This window comes from Culex quinquefasciatus, chromosome 2 (assembly GCF_015732765.1).
Source record: "Culex quinquefasciatus strain JHB chromosome 2, VPISU_Cqui_1.0_pri_paternal, whole genome shotgun sequence".
In the NCBI taxonomy this organism is placed as follows: Eukaryota; Metazoa; Arthropoda; class Insecta; order Diptera; family Culicidae; genus Culex; species Culex quinquefasciatus.
The window spans coordinates 89,452,934-89,476,474 of NC_051862.1; the positions used below are offsets into that span (position 1 = coordinate 89,452,934).

The window sequence follows — 23,541 nt, forward strand, 5'->3', positions numbered from 1 at the left end:
ATAACTTTGCACAAGTGAAAGGAGAGGCGAGAAGGAGGAGACATAATAATCCCTTAATTTATAGTTAAGATACGCAATTAATTAGTTTACGTTAATTAATATGCACAATTTGTGCACGGGCGGTGTGCGGTGCGTCTACAAACGGCCGCTGGGTTTAAATTTAAACACGGGTAGCCAGGACAGAGTGCACTCTACTACGGAAAAAAAGAAAACCACCAACGAATAATTAAGATGAGTTTATTGGGAATTTTAAGAGAGTCTAGATTAAGCAGTTACAAAAAAAGGAACAATTTTGAGTGAGAGTATTTTAAAATAAATATTTAGAAAATATAAATTAAATTCGGTCCAGTTAATCTTCCCGTTTTGAGTTCTTCTCAACAATATTAGCACTCATCTGTTTGATCTGCTTCCTGTTGTAAACGCTCGGATCGTCGAAAATCATGTCATCCATAATTGCTACAAATTGTATTACAGAAATTAAAACTTTTGTTAAACTTGAAGTTTTGTAAAGACACTCACATTTTCCAGTTTCCTTCATGCTTCTCATCTGGAACTGGTTGCACTCCTTCAGAATGTTGGTTTTGTACTCGAATGCTGGTGCAACAGCAGGTGGTTCGTTAACAGCTTCCGAATAGATCTTCATGAGATGGGAAATTTTCTCCTTTGCCGATGAAATTGAATCTACAATTTAAAATTTCGATTAAATTAAAACAAAATCAAATATGCGTTAGAAGCTTACAAATCTCAATGTTTTGCTGCGTGGGCAACTTCCTAAAGACAGCACTAAAGTTCAACAGTGGCAAGTTCAGCATCGAGTCTCCGTCGTTGGGTTTCGTAAAGGTTTGCGGGTGCACTTTGACGTCTACGTTTCGCAGCACATCGGCAATGTGCCGGAAGGAAGCTTTCAACATGTGCAGCACATCCTCCGTATGTTTCTTCTTGGTGGCTAGAGCTTGCTGCTTTTCCCGTTCCTTGCCGATTTTATCCTGCAGGGCTTTGTAGTCTGTGACGCGTCTTTTTGAGAGAAAAATGGGATTTAATTTTACAAATTTTAGTTTGACATATCATTTTTTTTCGTGAAATTGCGAAAACTCGTGATTATTACAAGCAAACTTCTTATACAGACATGCCTAGGTTTAGCACCGCATATGGGGGATGCAAAACCGAGGCTTGCATAACCAAGTCACAGAGCTTATGGGATGTTGGCTAAATAGGAGACATTGGCTATAATCGTATGAAAAATCGTGCAAACATCAAACATTATAGTGTTTGATGTCAGCTATCCATCAAAATTATAATTTCATGATTTTTTTTACAAAAATACGTATTTTTCCTGTATTTTGAAAATGCATTTTTTTTTTTCATTTAAGAAACCAAAAATATAATTGTTATTGCAATATGGGTATCGAATGATCTGGATTTTTTTTATACATTTCGAATGTAATAACAACTTGAAAATACTCAAAATTTTCACAAACTACATATTTTCGAAAACAAATACTCAAAATTTCAGTTTTTACAATATGGGTATCAAACGATCAGGATTTTTCATATAATTTTTCGAATGAAATAACAACTTTTTTTTGAAAATACTCAAAATTTTCACAAAACTACGTATTTTTGAAAAAGTACTCAAAATTTCAGTTTTTACAATGTAGGTATCAAACGATCGGAATTTTTTCATACATTTCGAATGTAATAACAACTTTTTTTCTGAAAATACATAAAATTTTCACAAAACTACGTATTTTCGAAAAAATACTCAAAATTTCAGTTTTTACAATAAGGGTATCAAACAATCGGGTTTTTTTTCAAACATTTGTAAGTAGTTTTGTGAAAAATTGAGTATTTAAAAAAATATTATTACATTCGAAATGTATGAAAAAATCCCGATCGTTTTATACCCACATTGTAAAAACGGCAATTTTGAGTATTTTTTCGAAAATACGTAGTTTTGTGAAAATTCTGAGTATTTTCAAACAAATTTGTTATTTATTACATTCGAAATGTATGAAAAAACCCTGATCGTTTGATACTCATATTGTTAAAACTTAATTTTTTAGTATTTTTTTCGAAAATACGTAGTTTTGTGAAAATTTTGAGTATTTTCAAAAAACGTTGCTATTACATTCGAAATGTATGAAAAAATCCCGATCATTTGATACCCATATTGTAAAAACTGAAACTATGAGTATTTTTTTCGAAAATACGTAGTTTGGTGACATTTCAAAAAATTTACATTTGAGTAACGAAAAATGGCAGAGATTTTAAAGCATTTTTTGTACTATTATTATTATTTATTTATTTTCGATGAAAAATACGTTTTTTCGGAATTTTGAGTACGCCATTAAATCGGGAGTCAAATTTTACATAAAAAATAAAATAAAATAAAATTTCTTTGACACCAAATTTCCAACTCAACCTTTTGAGGCTGCAAATTATTGAAAAACATGTCTTTTTTCGCATGTTAAAAAATGGAAGGGGTTGTACCGTCCCTCCGTCACGAGATATCGAAAAACGGGCCTCGGATTCGTGATCAGGGACAAGAGTTACAATTTAGGACAAAATTTTCACGCAAATTGAAGAGGGGTCGTGGAAACTTTTCTCGATTTCGTGTGAGTTGGTAGAGAATTACCCATATAAGACAAAAGATCGTCAAAACGTTAAAAAATAATTTTAATTCAAACATATTGCATTTTTCTCCCATTTTGATGTATTTTGTGACTTAAAAAATTAGAAACTTAAAAATCTGCAGAAAACACAGAATTTTTGTAAATTTTGAATACTAAAAAAAAGTTTATTCTGGTTTGCACAACTGCATCTTTTTTCTTTTTTCAAATGTAGTTTATAGCGAAAACTTAACACGCAGCCTCTATTCAATTACTTACTTACTTACTTACTTACTTACTTACTTACTTACTTACTTACTTACTTACTTACTTACTTACTTACTTACTCTCTTACTTACTTGCTTACTTACTTACTTGCTTGCTTACGCGCTTGCTTGCTTGCGCGCTTGCTTACTTGCGCGCGCGCTTACTTACGCTTACGCTTACCGCACTTACTTACCTTACTTACTTACCCTTACTTACTTACTTGAAAATTAATAGGTACCTCGTTCCACCCTAAACCCTATATTTTTCTAAAGAACTAAATTCACCTCAACTCATCCGGCGTGAAATCGTTGGCCAGCTCGTCATGGTGCACGCCCGCAACATCGGTGTTAATTTGCTCCAAATTGCGCTGCAGTTCCCGTTTCGCGAGCCGTTTCTTCATCTGCTCGCTATCGCGAACCTGTTGCTTCACTCTGTTTGAAATTGAAATTGTTAAGGTGTAATTTGAGCCCAGCTGAATAATTCATTTTAAACCTTGGATAAATTTCCTGCGGTCGTCCGCAAGAGGTTGCATTTTTGAGTTGCTTCAAAATTTTCTGAATGTCTTCCATTTGAATTTTCAAATCCACCATGCTGCGCGTGTCGCGATCGTAACGGGACGGATTTACGTCAAAGTCGCTCTAGAAGAGTCGAGTCAATTTACTTGTTCGATTTGTGATACCTCGAGCCTGACTTACATCCCGCCGAACAAGCGTTTTGACCTTGATGTTATTGTTGTTGAGAATCTCACGATGTTCCATCAGAGTGTTGAAGCGATCCGTCAGTTCTTTGGTAGTTTTTATATCCAATTTCTACAAAGAGTTCAACATTTTTAACTGGAATTTAAATTAAGAAATTCTACCTCAAATTCCCGTTGCAAGCTTTGAATGTTCTTCATCACTGGAAGTCCAGTGTCGATAGTTTTACGAATGAATCGATACTGCTCAATCAAGTCTTCGTTTAGAGCACTCAAAACGGGATCGTAGTAAATTGAATCCTGTGGTAAAAAAGTTTTATAAAAAATACTCTTTTTAAATAAGCGTGTAAGATAAATTCACACCTTCAGCATAACTCGAATGATTTCGTTGTAAGCCCTGTTGACGGCGTCAGCCGTTCTGATCCGGGTGCTGCAGTGTCGCAGCTCGAGTTCGTAGCTTTTTGCTTCAGTCTCTTCGAAAACTTCCTGGGGATCTTTATATTTCGTCCGGTTTTGTAACTCGGCGACCGCCAGCTATCGATGAGGGAGTTGAAAATTATACCAAATTTCAAACATTAAGTCAAAACCTCTTACCAGCTCACTTTCATAGGAATCGCTCAAAAACTTGAGCTGATGTTGAAGCTGGTCCAAAGTTTTACGTTTAGCGAACGTTCTCTGGTCGATTTTGTCGACAATTTGCTGTCAAAAATATTTTAGAAGAAATTGTGAAGAAAAATCTACCCTGACATACCATGCGTCTCCATGAAATATCACCAATGGAATTTAGAAAGACGGAGACGCACGGTAGTTTGTCTTTTCATCTAAAATTCACCTCAATCATAAGCGGGTGATACGCCCGCTGAATCTCGGAATGCTCCTGCAGGATAGTTTTAATCAATTGGGCATCACCAAATGTTGCAATCTTCAAGTGGCCAGTATTTTCCTTCAAGGTTTTCCGAACATTTTGCGTGTGCCGCTGCTTGCCTTTCCGTTTCAGCACCGTTTTCAATGTTTGCAGTTTTCGGTCGCGTTCTAAAATTTCAGATTCGTACCATTCTTTCTCAAAACTAAAAAATCTGCAACTCTATTTACCATACAATTTGGTGATTCCGACATACTGGATCATTTTGTCCCCGGCGGCCCATTTTGGGTCCCGCATGCGGTGGAATTTGAGATATTTGTAGCCGAAAATGCCATGGTTCTCGCCGGTTTTGCTCTGGAAGTAACCCTTGGTTGCGGCCATTCTTTAGTGCTGTCTGCTAATGCTGACAAACTGAAATGACATGTACTTGAAAAATTTATGTTGCTTGGATTTGAATTGTATAATTCTTTAATGCATCTGTTTTATTCCTTAAAATAAATCGAAATTGAATTGGAAAGAATTTGATAAATTAACAGAAATTCCCAATCTTACCCCAGACCCAATGTCACCTCTACTGATAGTACTTAAAAAAATACAAAATGTTTTTAGAAACAAAAAATCATCTTTAGCAATATGCACTGTATCACATCATTTTATTTTATTATCATTTTATTTTAAAAAAACATGATTTTTACAAAATACCATATTTTAATCTTATAGTAGACCTTTAAGGGTTTTGTTCAAATATAACGTCCAGGGATTTTCGGGAATTCAGAAACCACCTGAAAATCAAAAATTTGTTGAAAAGGGATTTTTTTAGATCAAAGCCCGCTGCGTTGTATTGGTTTGTTAAGGGTTAAACGTAACAAAATTCGAATTATTTTATTCAAATGCTGACAATTTTTGTCACAAAATTTAAGCAGTAAACAAAAACTGTAAACTAATGGACTGTGTAATAAATATTCAAAATTTAACATATAAATTACGAGTATTCGCACTTTTGTTTGCAGCCCTTTATATCTAGTGCAGCGAATGACCAAAAGAGTTAAAGCTGCCAGAAATACAGTCGACTCTCTGGATGTCAATATCCAAGGGACCGTCGAGGAAGAGAAGCATCAGTTTACAGAACGATGCAAAATGAAGACTCGATTGAAATTTGTTTTTTCTTGCTAACCAGCTATGGGAGAGAATCATGGCAACGCCCAGCAAACAAAAACAAATAAATGTCAAACACCCTTCAAAGCTTCGTTTCTCAAAGAAAAGTGTCTATGCAAGCCACGAGAAAGTGAAATTATTGACAACCGGAATAGATATTTAAAGCAAATAGAATCCAAGGGACCGTCGAGGAAGAGATTCTTCAAGCAAGAGAAAATATCGAGGAATAAAGACAACCGAAGTATGCAGTTTGAAGGGACTGAAGAATTCATCGGTACATGGAGCAATATTGATATCGAGAAGATCGACAGCCAGAGAGTCGACTGTACATGAACTAACAACAAAAGCATACTTTATAAAAATTAATTCAAATAATAAAAAAACACTCAAAATAAAAACAAACATTTAGAATAGAACTATGCATGTTTAAAAAACTTTTCATCTTTGAAAAAAAAACATCTTCTTCCCCACCTTCTCTCTTCACACTCCAAATTCCACTTTACACTTACACAATGCACCACAACTTATTCCGAGCGTTTAGTACGGTATGTTAACGCATCCTTCCTCCTCTGTTTCTTCTGTGATATGTGTGATAAATAGTACTTAACAGTAAAAAACAGATTTTATTTATACAACAATGCAACCTTCTTTTTAAAAGAATTCAAACATAATATTCATCAAATATCCATAAACCAAAGACAAGTTTTGTTTTTGTTTATTAAATTTAATAGTTCGAGATTATTCTTGTATTTAAATCTTCAGTACTGCTATTTTCAATCTATTTTCAGTTTGGCATTCTGCTTAAACAATAAATTAAACCATCGCGACTTAATTCTCCACGAATTTAAAATTTAGTAAACTGAACAGGCAAATCAAATTATTTGACTAAAGCATTATTACAAATTTACTTAAAATTTTATAAAAATTGCAGAAAAGTCATTAATAATCTTATAATGCATATGATTTTTTTTCTCTATATTTTTAAATATATAAAATGGATAATTGAGTTTTGCCTTTTTATAAAATAAAATATTCTTTCATTTAATATTTAAATTTAAAATAATGGTTCCGAATCAGACTAGTTTGGCATTTTGAGGTTCGGACTTTTGAGTTGTTCGGCCTTCTGAAAAATTGGACTTTTGTTTTCTTCTCTATGCCTCTACGCATTTTTTACAATTTAAATGATAATGGTGCAATTCAATACTGCAAAAACATGACAAAAATAGAAAAACAAAATGTAATGATAGGAGGTTGTAGAATAGGCAAAAAAACATAAATAAACTAAACAAGTAAATGCAAATTAAAATACTAAAAATAAAACAAGAAAAACATAAAACAAGAGGAGTAAAGTTATTTGTAGAACAAAAGTACCACAAAATGTCCTCCTGAACAAGGGTAAAATAAAAAAACGAAACAAAAATTTGGGCTGCAGATGGTTAACTTGTTTCTGTGAATAAGTAAAATTATTTTTTGGACATAAAAAAACAAAATGGTGAGATAACCATAAGCATGGAGAAGCTAACAATAACACACGAAAAAAACAACATAATTTTCGTGATTCCAATGTGTTTGTTTACTTCAATTATTCCATATATTCTATTGGATGCAGATGAAGAAGAACTTTAATGATAACTAACTTTCTACGATAATGAAAGCTTGCTTCATCTTAAAACTTGTACTCTTATGGGAACAGTCCATCTCTTTTTGTACGTTCCAAATTCCGAAGTTACGTACAAAAAAAAAATGCATTTCATCTTCCACCTGCCACACATTCCACATACCCATTCACTAGGCTTTTCGCCGCGGGTTAATTTTGTCGCTTTTCAGGTATTTGACCCCGAGGGCATCGTGGTGAATCCTATCTCATCTCACACGCACTAGGTGGTCCCCTCTCGGAAAAACGGAGCATTAAAAATTCATAAATTAGCTAATGTTTTCCCAAGCCGGCAGTTTGTCGGAATTTGCATTTTAAATACGAAATTCAGCCGAACTCGATAATATGAATTAGCACTAAATCATTGCCTTGGCGGCTGGCTGCTTCTCCGACATCGACTTCGGCTTCTCCAACGGCTTTGGCACATAACCTTGGTTTCTCCACACACTCAAACACACCCAGTAGTGATGGCGCTTCGACTCTGATCCCAATCAATCCATCCTTTTCTCGATTTCGCAGCTTCCGCACATCTCGATCATCATCGGCAAACAGCAACTCCAACAACAACTGGTCCGTGCCGTGCCGGGAGTCGCTGACCATCCCATTCGCTCTTCATCGGTTCACCTGACGGCCAGATCTTGCGTCCCGCTCAAACTCAATTTGTGTGTGAGGTTGGTTGGTTCCACACAAAGCCAACAGTCTGCCTCTTTTTGTCGGCACAATTCTTTTGATCTTCCACCGAGAAATCGTGTGTTGCTCTGGAGAGTGAGTTGTTATGCTGTTGGCTATCGGGAACCCCGGCCTGGCCAACCGTCGACCAACTCCAATGGTCAGCCACAGAGGGTGAGAGGGAGAGGGAGAGTCCTCTAACCTAAACCATTTTCGTTCCGTTTTGGTCCAAAAAGGGTCCATTAATCTACCGTATGACGACTGACCACGCTTTTAATGAGTGAAAGAGAGAAATACGCAACGGAAAGTACAAACTTTTACGCAAGCCAGGAGGGCCTTAACTAACACCCAACTCTCATCAACCTAGGGGGCCCGCTACACTGCTGGGCTATAATGTCCTACGTGTGGGAAATTGTCGTCACGCCATCGGGATTATTTGAAGAAAGACTATTGCCATTTTTTTCAATGGCAATATAGTAAAACGAAGAAAAATAACAAAGTGAGTTAAATAAATATAATGATGGGAGTCAGCTTGAACAAAATTATAGAAATCCTTCTAAATTTAAAATTATACACAAATTCAGAAAACTCAATTACAGTTACAATTTACTCAATCGATATAATTTGTAACTTCAAAAACATTTTTTAAATATATTTTCGCAATGATGTAGGGTAGATCAATGAGACACGGGGAACAATGATAAAATGACTTTAACAAATCGTAGTTTTATCCAATCAGGCTCATATTTGGGAGAAAGTTGTGTCTACTCGATACCCTTTTGCCATAATAATGGTTTTGATTAAAGACGCTCCTTTGCAAAGTTATTCATAAATGTTTGATTCTGGGGTGTTAAAGTAAATTAGGACTAAACATTACATTTTCGCTCATAGGCTGCCATTAACACAAAACATTTTTTTTTTCGTCATTTGATAGGGTATGAGTTGGGTTGTCTTTTCATTAGATTTGTCCAAACTTTAGAATGCACCCAGAATCCAGGGCTGTCACATTGTTCCCCACTCCTTTCAGCCCATGGGTTACAATGAGAAACTTTGATTTTTCGTCATTAAACTTTTCAAAATCTATTTAAATCTTTCGAAACATGAATTGAAAGTGATTTTTGGCATACCGTCAGTTGGGGTGACATTGAGTCTGGGGGTGAGATTGGGTCAAAGTGATTTTTTACGGATTTCACCATTTCTCAGATTCTTCTCAATAAAACTGGATTCTGTTAAAAGGGTCCTCTACAATCTTCGCTTCGCTGAAAAAATCTCGTTCCTAGAACAAATCCTGTTATTTTGGCAGCTGTCTAAAGTTGAGGTACGTTTTTGGCCAAAAATTACCTCTCGAAAAATCATTTTTCTAATATTTTTGTTGGAATTGCTCAAAAACAACCCAAATGTTTGAAAACCTCCACTTCACACATTGTAGCATGTCAATACGATTCCCTCGAACAAGAAACACTGTTGGATGACATATTTTTACCATATCGTTGTATTTGAGCATCATTTCAGTTTCATTTGACCCAATGTCACCCCCTCTAAGGGGTGAGATTGGGTCAATTTTCAAACTATTGGCATTATATTTTTTTTTTGTTTTTTTTTTTGTTATTTAAATTGTTTTTGTTACTAAGAAATTACGAGAGGTGTATCGTTTTTTGACCCATAGTAACCCCCACTGACGGTATTTATTGAGTTTTAACTCTATTTTACCGCTCTTCGATTTGCTTGAAACTTTGTCCTAAGGGGTAACTTTTGTCCCTGATCACGAATCCGGAAAAAAGAGGTGTTTTTCAATAATTTGCAGCCTGAAACGGTGATGAGATAGAAATTTGGTGTCAAAGAGACTTTTATGTAAAATTATACGCCAGATTTGATAGCGTACTCAGAATTCCAAAAAAAAAACGTATTTTTCATCGAAAAAAACACTAAAAAAGTTTGAAAAATTCTCCCATTTCCCGTTACTCAACTTAAATTTGTTTGAAACATGTCATTTTATGGGAAACAAGCCTTACCCGGCAAACTTCGTCCTGCCCTTTTTTGGTTTCCTGACGTTTCTTGCTTGTTTGCTAATTCAGCCTCCTGTGATCAAAATTTGATTTTACGCAGCTTTTTCCATACAATCTGCAGATTTTCCGAAATCAGTTCCAGAGTGGCCAAAGTTGTCACTTTTTGGCGTAAGAACCTTCCTTGAACTTATACGAACCCAACGCAACAAAGAGCGCCTCGATCCGACGTTCCGTGTTCAACTGATTCGCGTTCGAACAAAACCATCGATTTTTTTTATATATATAGAAGATTTAATGTACTTTTCGAATCTACATTGACTCAGAAGGGTAATTTTTTCATTTAGAACAAAATTTTTCATTTTAAAGTTTCGTGTTTTTTTCTAACTTTGAAGGGTTATTTTTTAGAGTATAACAATGTTCTACGAAGTTGTAGAGCAGACAATTACAAAAATTTTGATATATAGACATAAGGGGTTTGCTTGTAAAAATCATGCGTTATTGCGATTTTACGAAAAAAAAGTTTTGAAAATGTTGGTCGTCGTTGATCATGGCCGTTCATGGTCATCCGCGACAGACACGGAAGACGAAACAAAGAGAAACGCAAAAAGTAACTTTTTCTAAACTTTTTTTCGTAAAATCGCAATAACTCGTGATGTTTTTAAGCAAACCCCTTATGTCTATATATCTAAATTTTTGTAATTGTCTGCTCTAAAACTTTATAGAACATTGTAACACTCTAAAAAATAAATAAAATAAATAAATAAAATAAAGTTAGAAAAAACACGAAATTTTAAAATGAAAATTTTTGATCAGAATGAAAAAATGACCCTTCTGGGTCAATAAAGATTCGAAAAGTACATTAAATTTCCCATCAAATGACATGTTCCAAAAAAATTTACAGTCGAGTAAAGGAAAATGGGAGAATTTTTAAAACTTTTTTAGTGTTTTATTCGATGAAAAATACGTTTTTTCGGAATTCTGAGTACGCTATCAAATCTGGCGTATAATTTTACATAAAAGTCTCTTTGACACCAAATTTCTATCTCATCACCGTTTCAGGCTGCAAATTATTGAAAAACACCTCTTTTTCGAAAAACAAAAAAGTTTTGCTTATGTTATGAATGCTGCCATTTAGGTACCAAAATATTCATTTTAACATAAATAAGCTTGTCTAAAAAAGTGATATAAAAGCAAGTTTTTCCACGAAACAAAACAACGGTAGTAAGTCGATCCGGACGAAGAACCGTTGCATTGAATGAACCATATTCATTGTAACAACCAAATGCGAGCAGGAATTTCTTTCATTAGCAAACACAATCAACAACAGTTTGTCAACTCATGCTCGGACCTCCTCCAGCCTGTCCCCGCCCAAGTTCCCCAACCCGTGCCCACCGAGAGCATAATCAAGCGAGCTCGAATCAAAAAGTCGCTTTTATGTTTTCAGTTTTGAGTGGAAACCATCCGTATCACTCCTTCTCTCCTTGACGTTTGTTCGTTATAAAATCGTGCTGGGTGGTCCTCTCGGTGGAGCTTCATGGCTCATGGCTTGGCCGCGTGGTCCCAGAGCGAGAAGTTAAATCAGTCCTTTTTTATTGCCAAGTAAGTAACATTTTTATTGACACACACAGACATTTAAATGATATGCTTTTCTGCTTCTTATTCTTCTTTTACTCGTACACTGAGCAGACTATCCCGGGGTCCGAATCGGGGTCTTGATTGCTTCGCATCGGGATCGCATACGGACAGCGAACATGGCAACGATTCAATCTGCGACCTATGATGATGACAATGTTAGGGGCAAGAGTGCCGAGATCTGTTGATCACTTCATTCTAGGAAATACTAAATCAAGTAAAATCTGATCTTTTTAACGTCTACTACATCCCCTTCTCACCCTTTTCAAAACTGTTTCGAGAAACCAAGGGGAATTTTTTTACAAAACATCAAAATTCAAAATTTTACGTAACGTTACAAAAAAATATATCTTCGAAAATGTTTGTCTAGATTTTGCTTTCATGTTAAGTTTTTAAAAAACAAGCAAAAGGGTGTACCCCATTTGGCATAACGCGTTCAAAAACCATCAAGGTCGTTTGACATAATTATATTTTTGCAATTCCGTCGTGAAACTACTTACTTTTCCTGTCATTCTTGAACGACGAAATAGCCTACTTTTCTGTACCAAAAATAACAGAATGGAATAGCAACACTTTTCAAAATACACTGAAATGGGTGCTGAAAAGTTGAACTTTTGAGCACTTGTTTCGAGAAGTAACACTTTTCAATATATTTTTTTATTTAAACGATTTATTGACAAAATACATGAAAATTTGACTTAAAATTTCACTCAATGGGTGTATTTCGGAATTGCAAAAAATGTTGTATGGAACTCGTTGCAAAACTTGATTTTTTCAGCACTCGTCGTCGCACTCGTAAATGTACGACTCGTGCTGAAAAAATCCTCTTTTTGCAACTTCTATTTTGCATTTTTTGTATTGTATAAGGCCGATGCAAATATTTAAAAAAGTTTTTGTCCCTCGGCCCTGGCCGAGGTCAAGGGGGGGGGGGCAAAAAAAATAAAAAAATATAAAAATTTAAATAACAAGCAATGGTTTTCACATTTAAATGAAAAAAAAGTGTTTTAAAATGCATTTTACACTAGTTCAGTTGTTTTGCAATCATTAGTTTTCAAAAAATCTAAGATCTGTCAAAAACAAAAATTGTATCGAAAAAAAAGATTTTGCATCGAAAATTTTCAAAAAAATTTGTACCAGCCTAACTATTTTTTGAAGAATAATTGTTTATAGTTTTTTTTAAACACATAATTTCACTTTGAAGAGATGATGATTAATTTTTTTTAATCAGGTATCTCGTATTTTTCCCCAATATATGCAATTTTTTTCTCTTTTTTTAAATGTTTATCTATATAACAATGCAATTTTTCATGCGTTTATATGAAATTTCAATTTAAAAATGAAAAATCTCTTAATTTTGTAATTGTTTTTCCTTTTCAAATATTCTACAACATTTTGTTTTCATGCAATTTTCCTTTATTTTATTTAAAATTCTACCTAATAAAGTGATGTAAACTTGCCCTTCTTCAAGTTTTTTGCAAAAAGTTTTTTATAGAAGGTTCCCTTCATTTTTTAAATCCAACCTAACATTGAGGAAAATATAGTGTTTTAAGCAATTTTCCCTTCTTTAAAAAAGTCTCAAAAAGGCAAAATCTCTCAAAAGATGTACAGTTTATGAAATTTTGCTTACTTTTATTTAAAATTTAACTTGATTCACATTTTGCCAATATTTACGTTATTTTTTATTTAAAAATATTTTTATTTGCATATTACTGCCGTTCTACGCATAATTGTCCCATGTTCAAAAAAGTGCAACTGAGAAAAACTCGATTGAAATTTTTCGACCGATTTCTATGTTTCTACGCATAATTGTCCCGTGGGTTCCTATTCGCCCTAGTTAGCAGTTTATCACCCTTATTTGTGATCCTCTTGCTATACAACAGGTAAACAAGGCATAATGCTTAGTAAAACTAATGATTCCGTGTAAGCAAATACTTGGTGGGACAATTATGCGTAGAAGTTCAACGATGGGACAAACAGACTTGGTGTTGTTTTTGATGAGTTTCCGAACAAAGTACCAAATTTTATGTGTTTTTCTTAAAGTACACATCAAATTAAACTTAAAAATGGCATAAAGTCAAAATCGTCAAAAACTGACATGGGACAATTATGCGTAGAACGGCAGATTAGTTCTATGAAATATACCCTTATTTGAAAAAATAAAAAACAAATTGGATGCAAAAAAACAGACGAAAAATGTGCAGAAATGAGGAGAAATTTTCCATACCTCAAGTTGAATATAAAAAAGGAGGAAAAATTGCATTAAAAAACTTAATTGCAAAACATTTTAATAAGAGTGTAATCTTGTAGATTACTTCCATTCATAAGATTCAATTTGAAAAAAGAAGGAAAAAATGCGAATCTTTTAAGAGATTTTGCCTTCTTCTAGTCAAATTTTGAATAAGAGATGGGAGAATTGCATTGGAAAATCTCAATTATCGAAAATTTAAAGATAACATCTTCTAGACGTTTTTAAGAAGTTTTAAATAAAAGAACGGAACATTTCATTAAAAAACATTATTGAACTGACTTTGGTTTTTTTGAGCCGATCAAAGCTCTGGGACAAAAACTTTGAAAAATATTTGTGAAAGCGATAACTCAATTCAATTCAATATTCTTAAGAGATTAAAAATTATTTAGAAGATAAACAAAAGTATGTTAGGTAAATCGTTTATATTCTGAAAATTGGCAATTTGGAAGGGACCAATTACTAAATCTGCAAAAGATAACTAATTTTTAATTCTGATGAATGATGAGTTTTGTGCTGAGCAGAAAAAGGTTAAGAATGGTTGTATGGGACTCTACCTTGATTCTACCTCCCAAACCCAAATTGGAAATAAAGTTCTCTAATATGGATCCATTAACCCGGTCAACTACCGATCGAGATTTTTCATCTGGTTTTACGACATAACCGTAACGCGCTGCCGCCTTTCCCAAATGACACTTTTGGATCGTCCCACCGGACTGAAAAAAAAGAGCTGAAAAAAGGTTTGTCAAAGCCCGAATAGAATCGGGCGATTTAATTTTACGCAGGGCATCCGCATCAGCATCCGAAACGAACGAAATCCGTTGCGCACCTCTCCACGTGTCCTCCCCATCCCTCCCAACCAGGGTGGGCCCTTCCAAACCCGTGGACATTAGTCGCGGACCACCCCGGGATGCCTCCGGGATCGACGCAACGCGGGGCCATTAGGAAGACCTTCCCACACCCGCGGATAGAAGAGCGAGAGAGAGAGAGAGACAGAGACTAATCAATAGAAAATTCTAAAATCTGTATAATCTGAAACCATCATTAACCACGCACATTAACGACTACCGACGACTCTCGGCTTGGTGGGGGCCACCGCAGGATCGAACCGCCGTGGCCATCACAGGTTCTGGGAATCCAAGCTGGGCAGCGGTAGACATCTGCGGAGAGAACGAGACTGACAGAAGGGGTTGTTCTCTAGAAAAGTGAAAGCTCGAGCTGATTGAATAGTAAAACAGCAGAAAAAAAGTAGAAATTCTGCTGCAGGTATTTTTTTATTAAATGTATGTAAATATTACACCTAGAAATATGTTGTATGGAAACCCTATTTGATCGATATTCCTAGCTCAATTTGTTGTTTAAATTCCGGGGTGACTTTGATAGTCATAGTTTTTCTTGTTAAAACCATATTTAAGAAGTTCCAACTTTATTTGTACGATATAGTTTTAAAAAAATGTTTATATTTAATTAACAAAGTTTATAAGTTTATGACTTTGATAGTCATAGTTTTTCTTGTTAAAACCATATTTAAGAAGTTCCAACTTTATTTGCTGATATAGTTTAAAAAAAATGTTTATATTTAATTAACAAAGTTTATATGCTATTTAACAAAATACATATAAATTTTAGGTAATTTTTTTCAAAGTCGGAATTTTGCCTGAAATTTGCTAAAACTAGTTTCGTTTATAAAATTATCGATTTATATTGCGTTTTATACTGAATTCGAAGCACGAATCACAAGTTTTCACATTTTACATGAAATTTGTTAAACTGAAATTGCCTATAAATTTGGAGATTTTTTTTAAGTTTTGTTTTAAAAACACATATTATTTAATATTTACAAACTTATTTAACCTTCTCCTAGTGGAAAATTGTTCAGAAAATTAGAAAATGCATTCAAACTTCAATTTCTGAGAGGTTTCCATGGTCAGATCTAATTGGGGTGACGAGTCAACCTTCAATTTTAAAGGGTAGCACCGTGGGATACCCAGATTTGTACCACCCTACAGTTTGTACAAAAGTGCCATAAAAATGTTTGAAAATCAGTATCTTGAGAAGGGTTTAAGTGAATTTTAGAGAAGAAATCGTTTTGTAGTTAAAACAATTTTCAGAATCTAATCTGATCTGATCTAATTTTTCGAATAGCATGTCTTTTCTAAAATTTTAAAAATAATGTCCATTCTCGTCAGTTTCTAAAAAATATATTTGAAATAGCTAAGACAACTCTTCGATTTTTTTAGCTGTGTTGATCCATAGGCTCTAAAAATAGTTTTTTCCGAGTGTTGCTCTGATTTTTCATTTATAAATGAAACCTATGTGAATCTTTTAAATTTTTTCCTTAAGGATTTTAAAATTGTAACTATTATTTGAAACAGACAAAAAAATATATTGAAGTTTTGAAACATTTGTGGTGATTTCAAAATTCCAAAAATATATTTTCAATGACAAAATTCCACACAAGTTCGAGAGTTTTCAAGATATCTAGAATTGGGAAAATGATATACTCTTTTAAATACCGTCAGTGGGGGTGACTATAGGTCAAAAAACGATACACCTCTCGAAATTTCTTAATAACAAAAACATTTTAAATAACATCGAAAATCTTTCAACGCAGATTTGTTCTTAAATAGTTTACTAACATTTTCCCAAAATATGGTGGATTTTGATGAACACTACCTTAAATGCCAATAGTTTGAAAATTGACCCAATCTCACCCCTTAGAGGGGGTGACATTGGGTCAAATGAAACTAAAATGATGCTCAAATACAACGATATGGTAAAAACAAGTCATCCAACAGCGTTTCTTGTTCGAGGGAATCGTATTGACACACTACAATGTTTGAAGTGGAGATTTTCAAACATTTGGGTAGTTTTCGAGCAATTCTGACAAAAATAGCATAAGCATAAGCATAGGTGCCCACCCGCAGTTGCTACTCCGTTATTGACCAGGACCTCCAGAAGTTACATCCACGAGCCGTGGAAGATGAGTGGGTGCTATCTTTCCTCGCTTCGCAACTTCTCAAAGGCCCCTATCATGCTGATCAATACCGGCGCCGGCCACGACCAGTGGTAGATGTTAGTCCGATACTTGAGTGATAGAGACCGCCCAATCGACTGCTTCTCCGACAAAGTATCACATGAGTTTTGAGGGGGTTAGTAGATGGGTATGAGGTCAGGATTCACGAGTGGCAGTGATGTGACCATGAGCATTTTGTTTATCGGTTGAAATTTTTAAATCTTAGGCAGCCGGCTGCGGAAAGATAGATAATTGATTATTTAAAATGGTTTATTTTTATCGATCGGCTGGACTTATCAGTATTATTTTACTGTTTTTACAATTTAGATAACGCGAGCAAAATTCAAAAATAGTAAATAAATGACGCTTTACTCTTCATAAAATCGATGATGAGTCAATACTAAAACTGAAAGTTGGAATAAATTTTTACGATCATTTACGACGAAAATTATCGCGAAAAAACCGGACTGCGCGTCCTCAGAAGCACTGCACTTATGAAGGCATTATTCAATTATTATGACCAATCACCCCATGCACACAAATAACGACACAAAAGAGACGAAAATTATCGCGAAAAAACAGGACTGCGCGTCTCCAGAAGCACTGCACTTCCGTTTTCGAGCAATTCTGACAAAAATATAGGAAAAATGATTTTTCGAGAGGTCATTTTTGGCCAAAAACGTACCCCAAATTTAGACATCTGCCAAAATAACAGGATTTGTTCTAGGAACGAGATTTTTTCAGCGAAGTCATCTTAAGATGTCCCCTACACAACCCTTTCAACAGAATTCATTTTCATTGAGAAGAACTTGAGAAATGGTAAAATCCGTAAAAATTCACTTTGACCCAATCTCACCCCCAGACCCAATGTCACCCCCACTGACGGTACTTATTTCTTATTTTTCATTCTTTGTATAACTTTTCAGCACTCAAATGGGTGCGAGAATGAACTTTTCAGCACTGTTATTTTTTGATAATGATAAGTAAGCAATTTTGTCACTATAGTCACTATAGTATTCTTTAGTGGAAAAGTAAGTATTTTCATAGCGGAATTGCAAAAAAGGTCTTTTGGTATGATAATTTCATTTTTACATTCAAAAAAAATATTCTAGAAATTGTGGACAAAGGAAAATTTATTCAATAACTCTTAAAAGGTGGGTTAATCCATATTTATAGGCCCAACTGTAGAAATTAACCCTCTATAACCCAACCCCGCCTCTAGGCGGGCTTCGATCTAAAAAAAATCACCAAAATCATGTTTCAACCAATTTTTGATTTTTAAAATGCTTTGGAAAGAAGAACTCTTAAAATTTAAGAAAATTATAAGGTTGGAAGTGTGACTTGTTTTATGCGACTTTGCCAATGTTTTCAAAATGTAATTTTTATGGGGTCATCTTTGGCTGTTTCTTACTAACATTTCCTCTATATAATGTGAAAATAAGTATGCAGTAAATTTTGTAGTGTACCAATGACCTCCTAAACAAGGGAAAAAATAAAAATTTCCGAAAAAAAAAATTTGTGCGGTAGAGCGTTTACGATTCAATGAAATTGTTCGGTTTACCTTTTAAACCAAAAAAATAAATAGATATTTCCCAAATTCTCAGAGAATTTCCCAGAGCGACACCCTAGACCGAGAGAGAGAGAGCAAGAGATCCGCGTGCGTCCGCGGCCACCAGCCAGCCAGCGAATTGAACATCTTTATTTTTTTCTGAATTCCATTAAGTTTTACCCCGTGTTGCGTATCCCCCTAGAGGAGGTTGAGGCCGCGGCCATCGCCAACGACGACGGGACGGGGCAAGCAGGCGGCCGGTCGTCGTGTGTGTCTGATTGGTGCCAGACCTTAAGTTCGGCCTCGGGGATGATGGCTTCTTAGTTTCTCGGCTATTATAGTCCAGCTGGGCGGCTCGGCTCGGACTGCCACACAAATCAAAACGAAAATGTAGGTAAGTATTGCGTCGAGGGAATGCCACAAGAAGAGAGAGAGAGAGACAGAGACAGAGAGGAACGGAAGCCCGGCGGATGTGGGAATACAATAAAATAATTAAGTTTACTCTTAAGGTCTCTGAAATATCGATATAAAGACATTTAATTGCTAATCGCGGTGGTAATTTGAGCGAGGTGGGTCTCTATTAGTGTTTCTTCTCTGTTGAAGATCAGATTTGAACTGTTCTTTAGGTTTAATGGTATTGATTGTATAAAAATCGTTTTATTAAAATATTGTTTGGAAAATGATGTTTATTACAGAATATCGTTTTTTTATGCCATTTTTATAGTTTGAATTATTAGTGTCAAACAACGCAAGATTTTCCAAAGATTTTCACTACATTTTTTTACTTTTCTTAAGGAGGTATAAGATTGTGATAAACAAACAAACTCTCACTTTTTTACAGATTGATAGTTTGCCTGCTTGGATTGTTTGCAAAAACGTCAGTCTGTTCACTTTGTTTGCAAGTTTGGAAAACTGTCAAACACGAAAATGTGCGAGTTTGTTTGTTTGTTTGTCATAGTCTTATACCTCCTGACATTTTCTCAACATATCGTATTTTACTGAAAATACATAAAATTTTATAATATTGGTATGAAATTTTGTATGGGTATATAAAATTTTGTATCGGTTTTCATTATATTGGACTTTTTTGTGTAAAATATATAAATTTTCACAAAATTCTGTATGTTTATAAAATGTTTGCAATATGGGTATCTAACGACCCAAAATTTTGCATTGATTTTCATTACACTTGAGTTTAAATTCATTTTGTGTAAAATAGTTTAATTTGCTAAAAATACAGAATTTTTCTTAAAATACCGATTTTTTCCGAAACTTTTTTTCTGAAAATAATAAAATTTTAATTTGCAATATGGGTAAGGTATCAAACGCCGCTAAATTTTGTATTTGGTTATCAAACAACACAAAATTTTGAATTATATTCAAAAATACGGTATTTTGTGAAAATTTCAGAATTTAAAACTATGTACAAAATTCTAATGTAGTTGGGTAATTATCTACTAACTCACACGAAATCGGGAAAAGTTGCCCCGACCCGTCTTCAATTTGCGTGAAACTTTGTCTTAAGGGGTAACTTTTGTCCCTGATCACGAATCCGAGTTCCGTTTTTTGATAACTCGTGACGGAGGGGCGGTACGACCCCTTTCATTTTTGAGCATGCGAAAAAAGAGGTGTTTTTCAATAATTTGCAGCCTGAAACGGTTATGAGATAGAAATTTGGTGTCGAAGGGACATTTATGTAAAATTAAAAACTCTGCCATTTTCCGTTACTCGACTGTAAAAAAAATTGGAACATGTCGTTTTAAGGGAAATTTATTATACTTTTCGAATCTACATTAACCCAGAAGGGTAATTTTTCCACTCAAAACAAAAATTTTCATTTTAAAATTTCGTGTTTTTTCTAAGTTTTGAAAAAAATTACTTTTTGCGTTTCGTCGTCAGTGTCTATCGCGGGTGACGATGAACAACCATGATCGACGACGACCAACTTTTTCAAAACTTTTTTTTGTAAAATCGGGATAACTCGTGATGTTTATATGCAAATCCCACATGTTTGTATATCAAAATTTTTGTAATTGTCTGCTCTACAACTTTGTAGAACATTGTTAGACTCTAAAAAATAACACTGTAAAGTTAGAAAAAACACGAAATTTTAAAATGAAAAATTTTGTTCTAAATCAAAAAATGACCCTTCTGGGTTAATGTAGATTCGAAAAGTACATTAAATTTCCCTTAAAATGACATGTTCCAATTTTTTTACAGTCGAGAAAAGAAAAATGGCAGAGTTTTTAAAACTTTTTTAGTGTTTTTTTCGATGAAAAATATGTTTATTTCGGAATTCTGAATACGCCATCAAATCGGGCGTCAAAGACGTTCAAAGTCCCTTTGACACCAAATTTCTATCTCCTCACCGTTTCAGGCTGCAAATTATTGAAAACACCTCTTTTTCACATGTTCAAAAATGGAAGGGGTCGTACCGCCCCTCCGCCACGAGACATCAAAAAACGGACCACGGATTCGTGATCAGGGACAAAAGTTACCCCTTAGTTGGCGGAGAATTACCCAGTTAAATTTGCGTCGTTTAATATTTCAAATATTGAAAATTTTAAAGGTTGCTAAAGTTTTTGAGTACTTATAATTTTTAATTAACTATATTTAAAAAATATTTTAAGTAAAACCTTCAAAAGTCTAAAGTTTAAATATGATCCTTTTAAAAAGTTGCATTAAATGAATAATCTTTGATTATCACCGAAAAAAATTTCGAACCACTGTAGATTATCGTGGCTCAACCTTTTCTGTCAATCAAACCAAAATTTCAAGAAACATTTTTCCAAAAATATCGTCACTGCACATGATTTAATGCAATTTCCTTACCTGCAACAATTCAAAAGAATTCTGCAGTAATTGTGCTTCATGAAGACATCAAACTTTTTTTCCCAGCTAAAAGAGACATTAAAAAGTTAAGTTCCGATTCAAAACATCCCAGAAAAAAAACTAGAAAGAGAAATGGGACCAGAGGATCTTCCGGGCCGGGCCGGCTAAAATCTTTTGTAATTGTGTACGAGCAGATTCGTAAAAAAAAAGAGAGAGAATGCCGCTCCGGTGATTATTACGTGAAGCATCGATTAAGTTCTATTACCTTACTGACCGAGCCCGGGGCTGAACCGGTAGACGAGGAGGAAAGCCGTAGAAAATGGGATGAAGATGTTTATGTCCAACGGCGGTGTGGCGGCTGAAAAGAAGTCGGAGTTACCCACGAGACCCTCCTCTATATCCATATGTTTGGGAAGAGGTTCACTTTCCTATCTATAGTGTCATTTTTTTCTGCAACGATCACCCCATGGGACCGGAGAGAGATTTCAATTTTGCCGCCTCTTTGAAGTTGGCCGCCTTGTGGCCTTTCCAATTTGGAGGGGGAACTGTTTAATTGTTGTTTTTTTGATGATTTTGAACAATTCAATCACATTTTGAGCACATATCATAAGATTAATTGAAACTACAATTATTGCTCATTTATAATTATCACATGATCTTGAATAATTTTCAACAAATTAGTCACCTTATCAAAAACGTCTACAATTTCTCCCCACAAGATGAAAAAATAAAAATTGGTGTGAAACCAATGATTTGTTGGACCCTTCTCGGAAGAAAGTCGGTTTACCTCCCAACGGGCGACATGTATGGGTGTTCGATGTCGTTCCCAGGCCACGTCCACAGAAGAGAAAAAAAAGATGCGGCTGTTAATCATTGAAACTGTATCGGTTTACCACAAACACATTACCGGCCAGAAAACACTAAAGTTGGGTGATGAATGATCACTTTGATTGCGGTCATGGGATTGATTACCGCCGATCGTATAATAACTCCATTGGGCAATAAATGGGCATTAATGGTGTTTTGGAGGGATTGCAAATGATATCCGGGGTTTGGAGGAATGTTTGTGCGAAGATGTTTATTCTGGTAACATGACTTCATTATTTGGAGGTATTTTTGGGGAACATTTATGCTGTTATCGACATCTCTTAATTCAACTAATTGATTAATATTTTTGTGTGAAAAGGTTCGTCGCTTGTCGTCCTTACTGCATTTAAGTTGTTAGCTGTGAATTCGATACACTCAATTTAGACAGAATAAACTCAAATTGGTCAACATTTTACATTTAATTAAGGAATAATCTGTCGTTCTACGTGTGAGTATGAGTAATTATTTGCACTGTTATAGAATCATACACCCAGAACTGGGTATCGGCATACGAGAGGATAAAGAGCACGATTCGGTAGTAAAATTGTACTGTGTGCGGACGGAGAGGATAAATCCCGAAATTACCGCGAGTACTTTACTCATGGTTCATCTTCAAAAAAAGTTCATCTATCAAAAAAAAAAAGTACCGGTATCGAGAATCGAACCAAAGACCTTCGGCATATTGAACCGTGTCTCTGCCGTATGGGCCACCATGGTTCGGTAACTAAGTGGCGGTCATTTGTCCATATAAGCCACTCAATAGGATGAACTGTTCCAATGAACGAATGAACACGCGAGAGGACTATACTCTCGCGAAATAGTACTTTCCTCACGTTTCTTTTCGTGAGGACTATCCCCTCGTTCTTTAGCTTTGGGTGTAGTAATATAATAATGGGATATGTTTATTACTAGGGTTAGTGAATTTTCACGATTTCGCGGACAGCGTGAAATTCGTGAAATTTGGAGATTTCCGTGGAATCCCGTGAAATTTATTAATTTTTAAAAGTCAATTCATGAAAATAACATAATAATAAATATTTCATTCATAATGACTTTTTAAGTGAATTTTATTAGTTTTCAATTGAATAGCGCATGAACTATTTGAAGAATTGTTAACAAAACATACATTAACATGAAATTGATACAACATTTACCGAGAATTGAATGCTGCGAATACTTAAATGATGTTAATAAAAATCAGTCAAAGAAGAAAAAATATTCTCGGAATTTTTTTTATAAATTTTGTCTCTTTCATCCAAAATTTGTTAAAAATGACTAAACAAGTATTTGGTGATTTTTTCATTAAATTGCACAGATTTTTTTTAATTGTATTGATTTATTTTGAGACATAAATAAAAAGCAAACATTCATGTTAAAGTAACATTCAGTGAAAATATTCATCTTTCTCTTATACTCCGGTCAATTATATAACCGGAGGAGCAAAACAAAATAGATTGAAAAATTTAATTCCATCAGAGAAGAGA

The 23,541-nt window shown here is 34.6% G+C and overlaps 1 protein-coding gene across 1 annotated transcript; it reads right to left on the minus strand.

Annotated features, from left to right (window-relative positions):
* Nucleotides 1-321: 321 nt before the first annotated feature.
* LOC119767364 lies at nucleotides 322-4,813 on the minus strand. Its single transcript, XM_038255835.1, has 11 exons — nucleotides 4,663-4,813; nucleotides 4,403-4,602; nucleotides 4,165-4,269; nucleotides 3,934-4,104; nucleotides 3,736-3,870; nucleotides 3,572-3,685; nucleotides 3,369-3,514; nucleotides 3,161-3,307; nucleotides 740-1,014; nucleotides 520-681; nucleotides 322-456 (listed from the first exon to the last, which is right to left on the minus strand). The coding sequence occupies exons 1-11, from the start codon at nucleotides 4,811-4,813 to the stop codon at nucleotides 350-352; spliced, it is 1,713 nt and encodes a 570-aa protein (XP_038111763.1). The 3' UTR covers nucleotides 322-349.
* Between the last annotated feature and the right edge of the window lie 18,728 nt (nucleotides 4,814-23,541).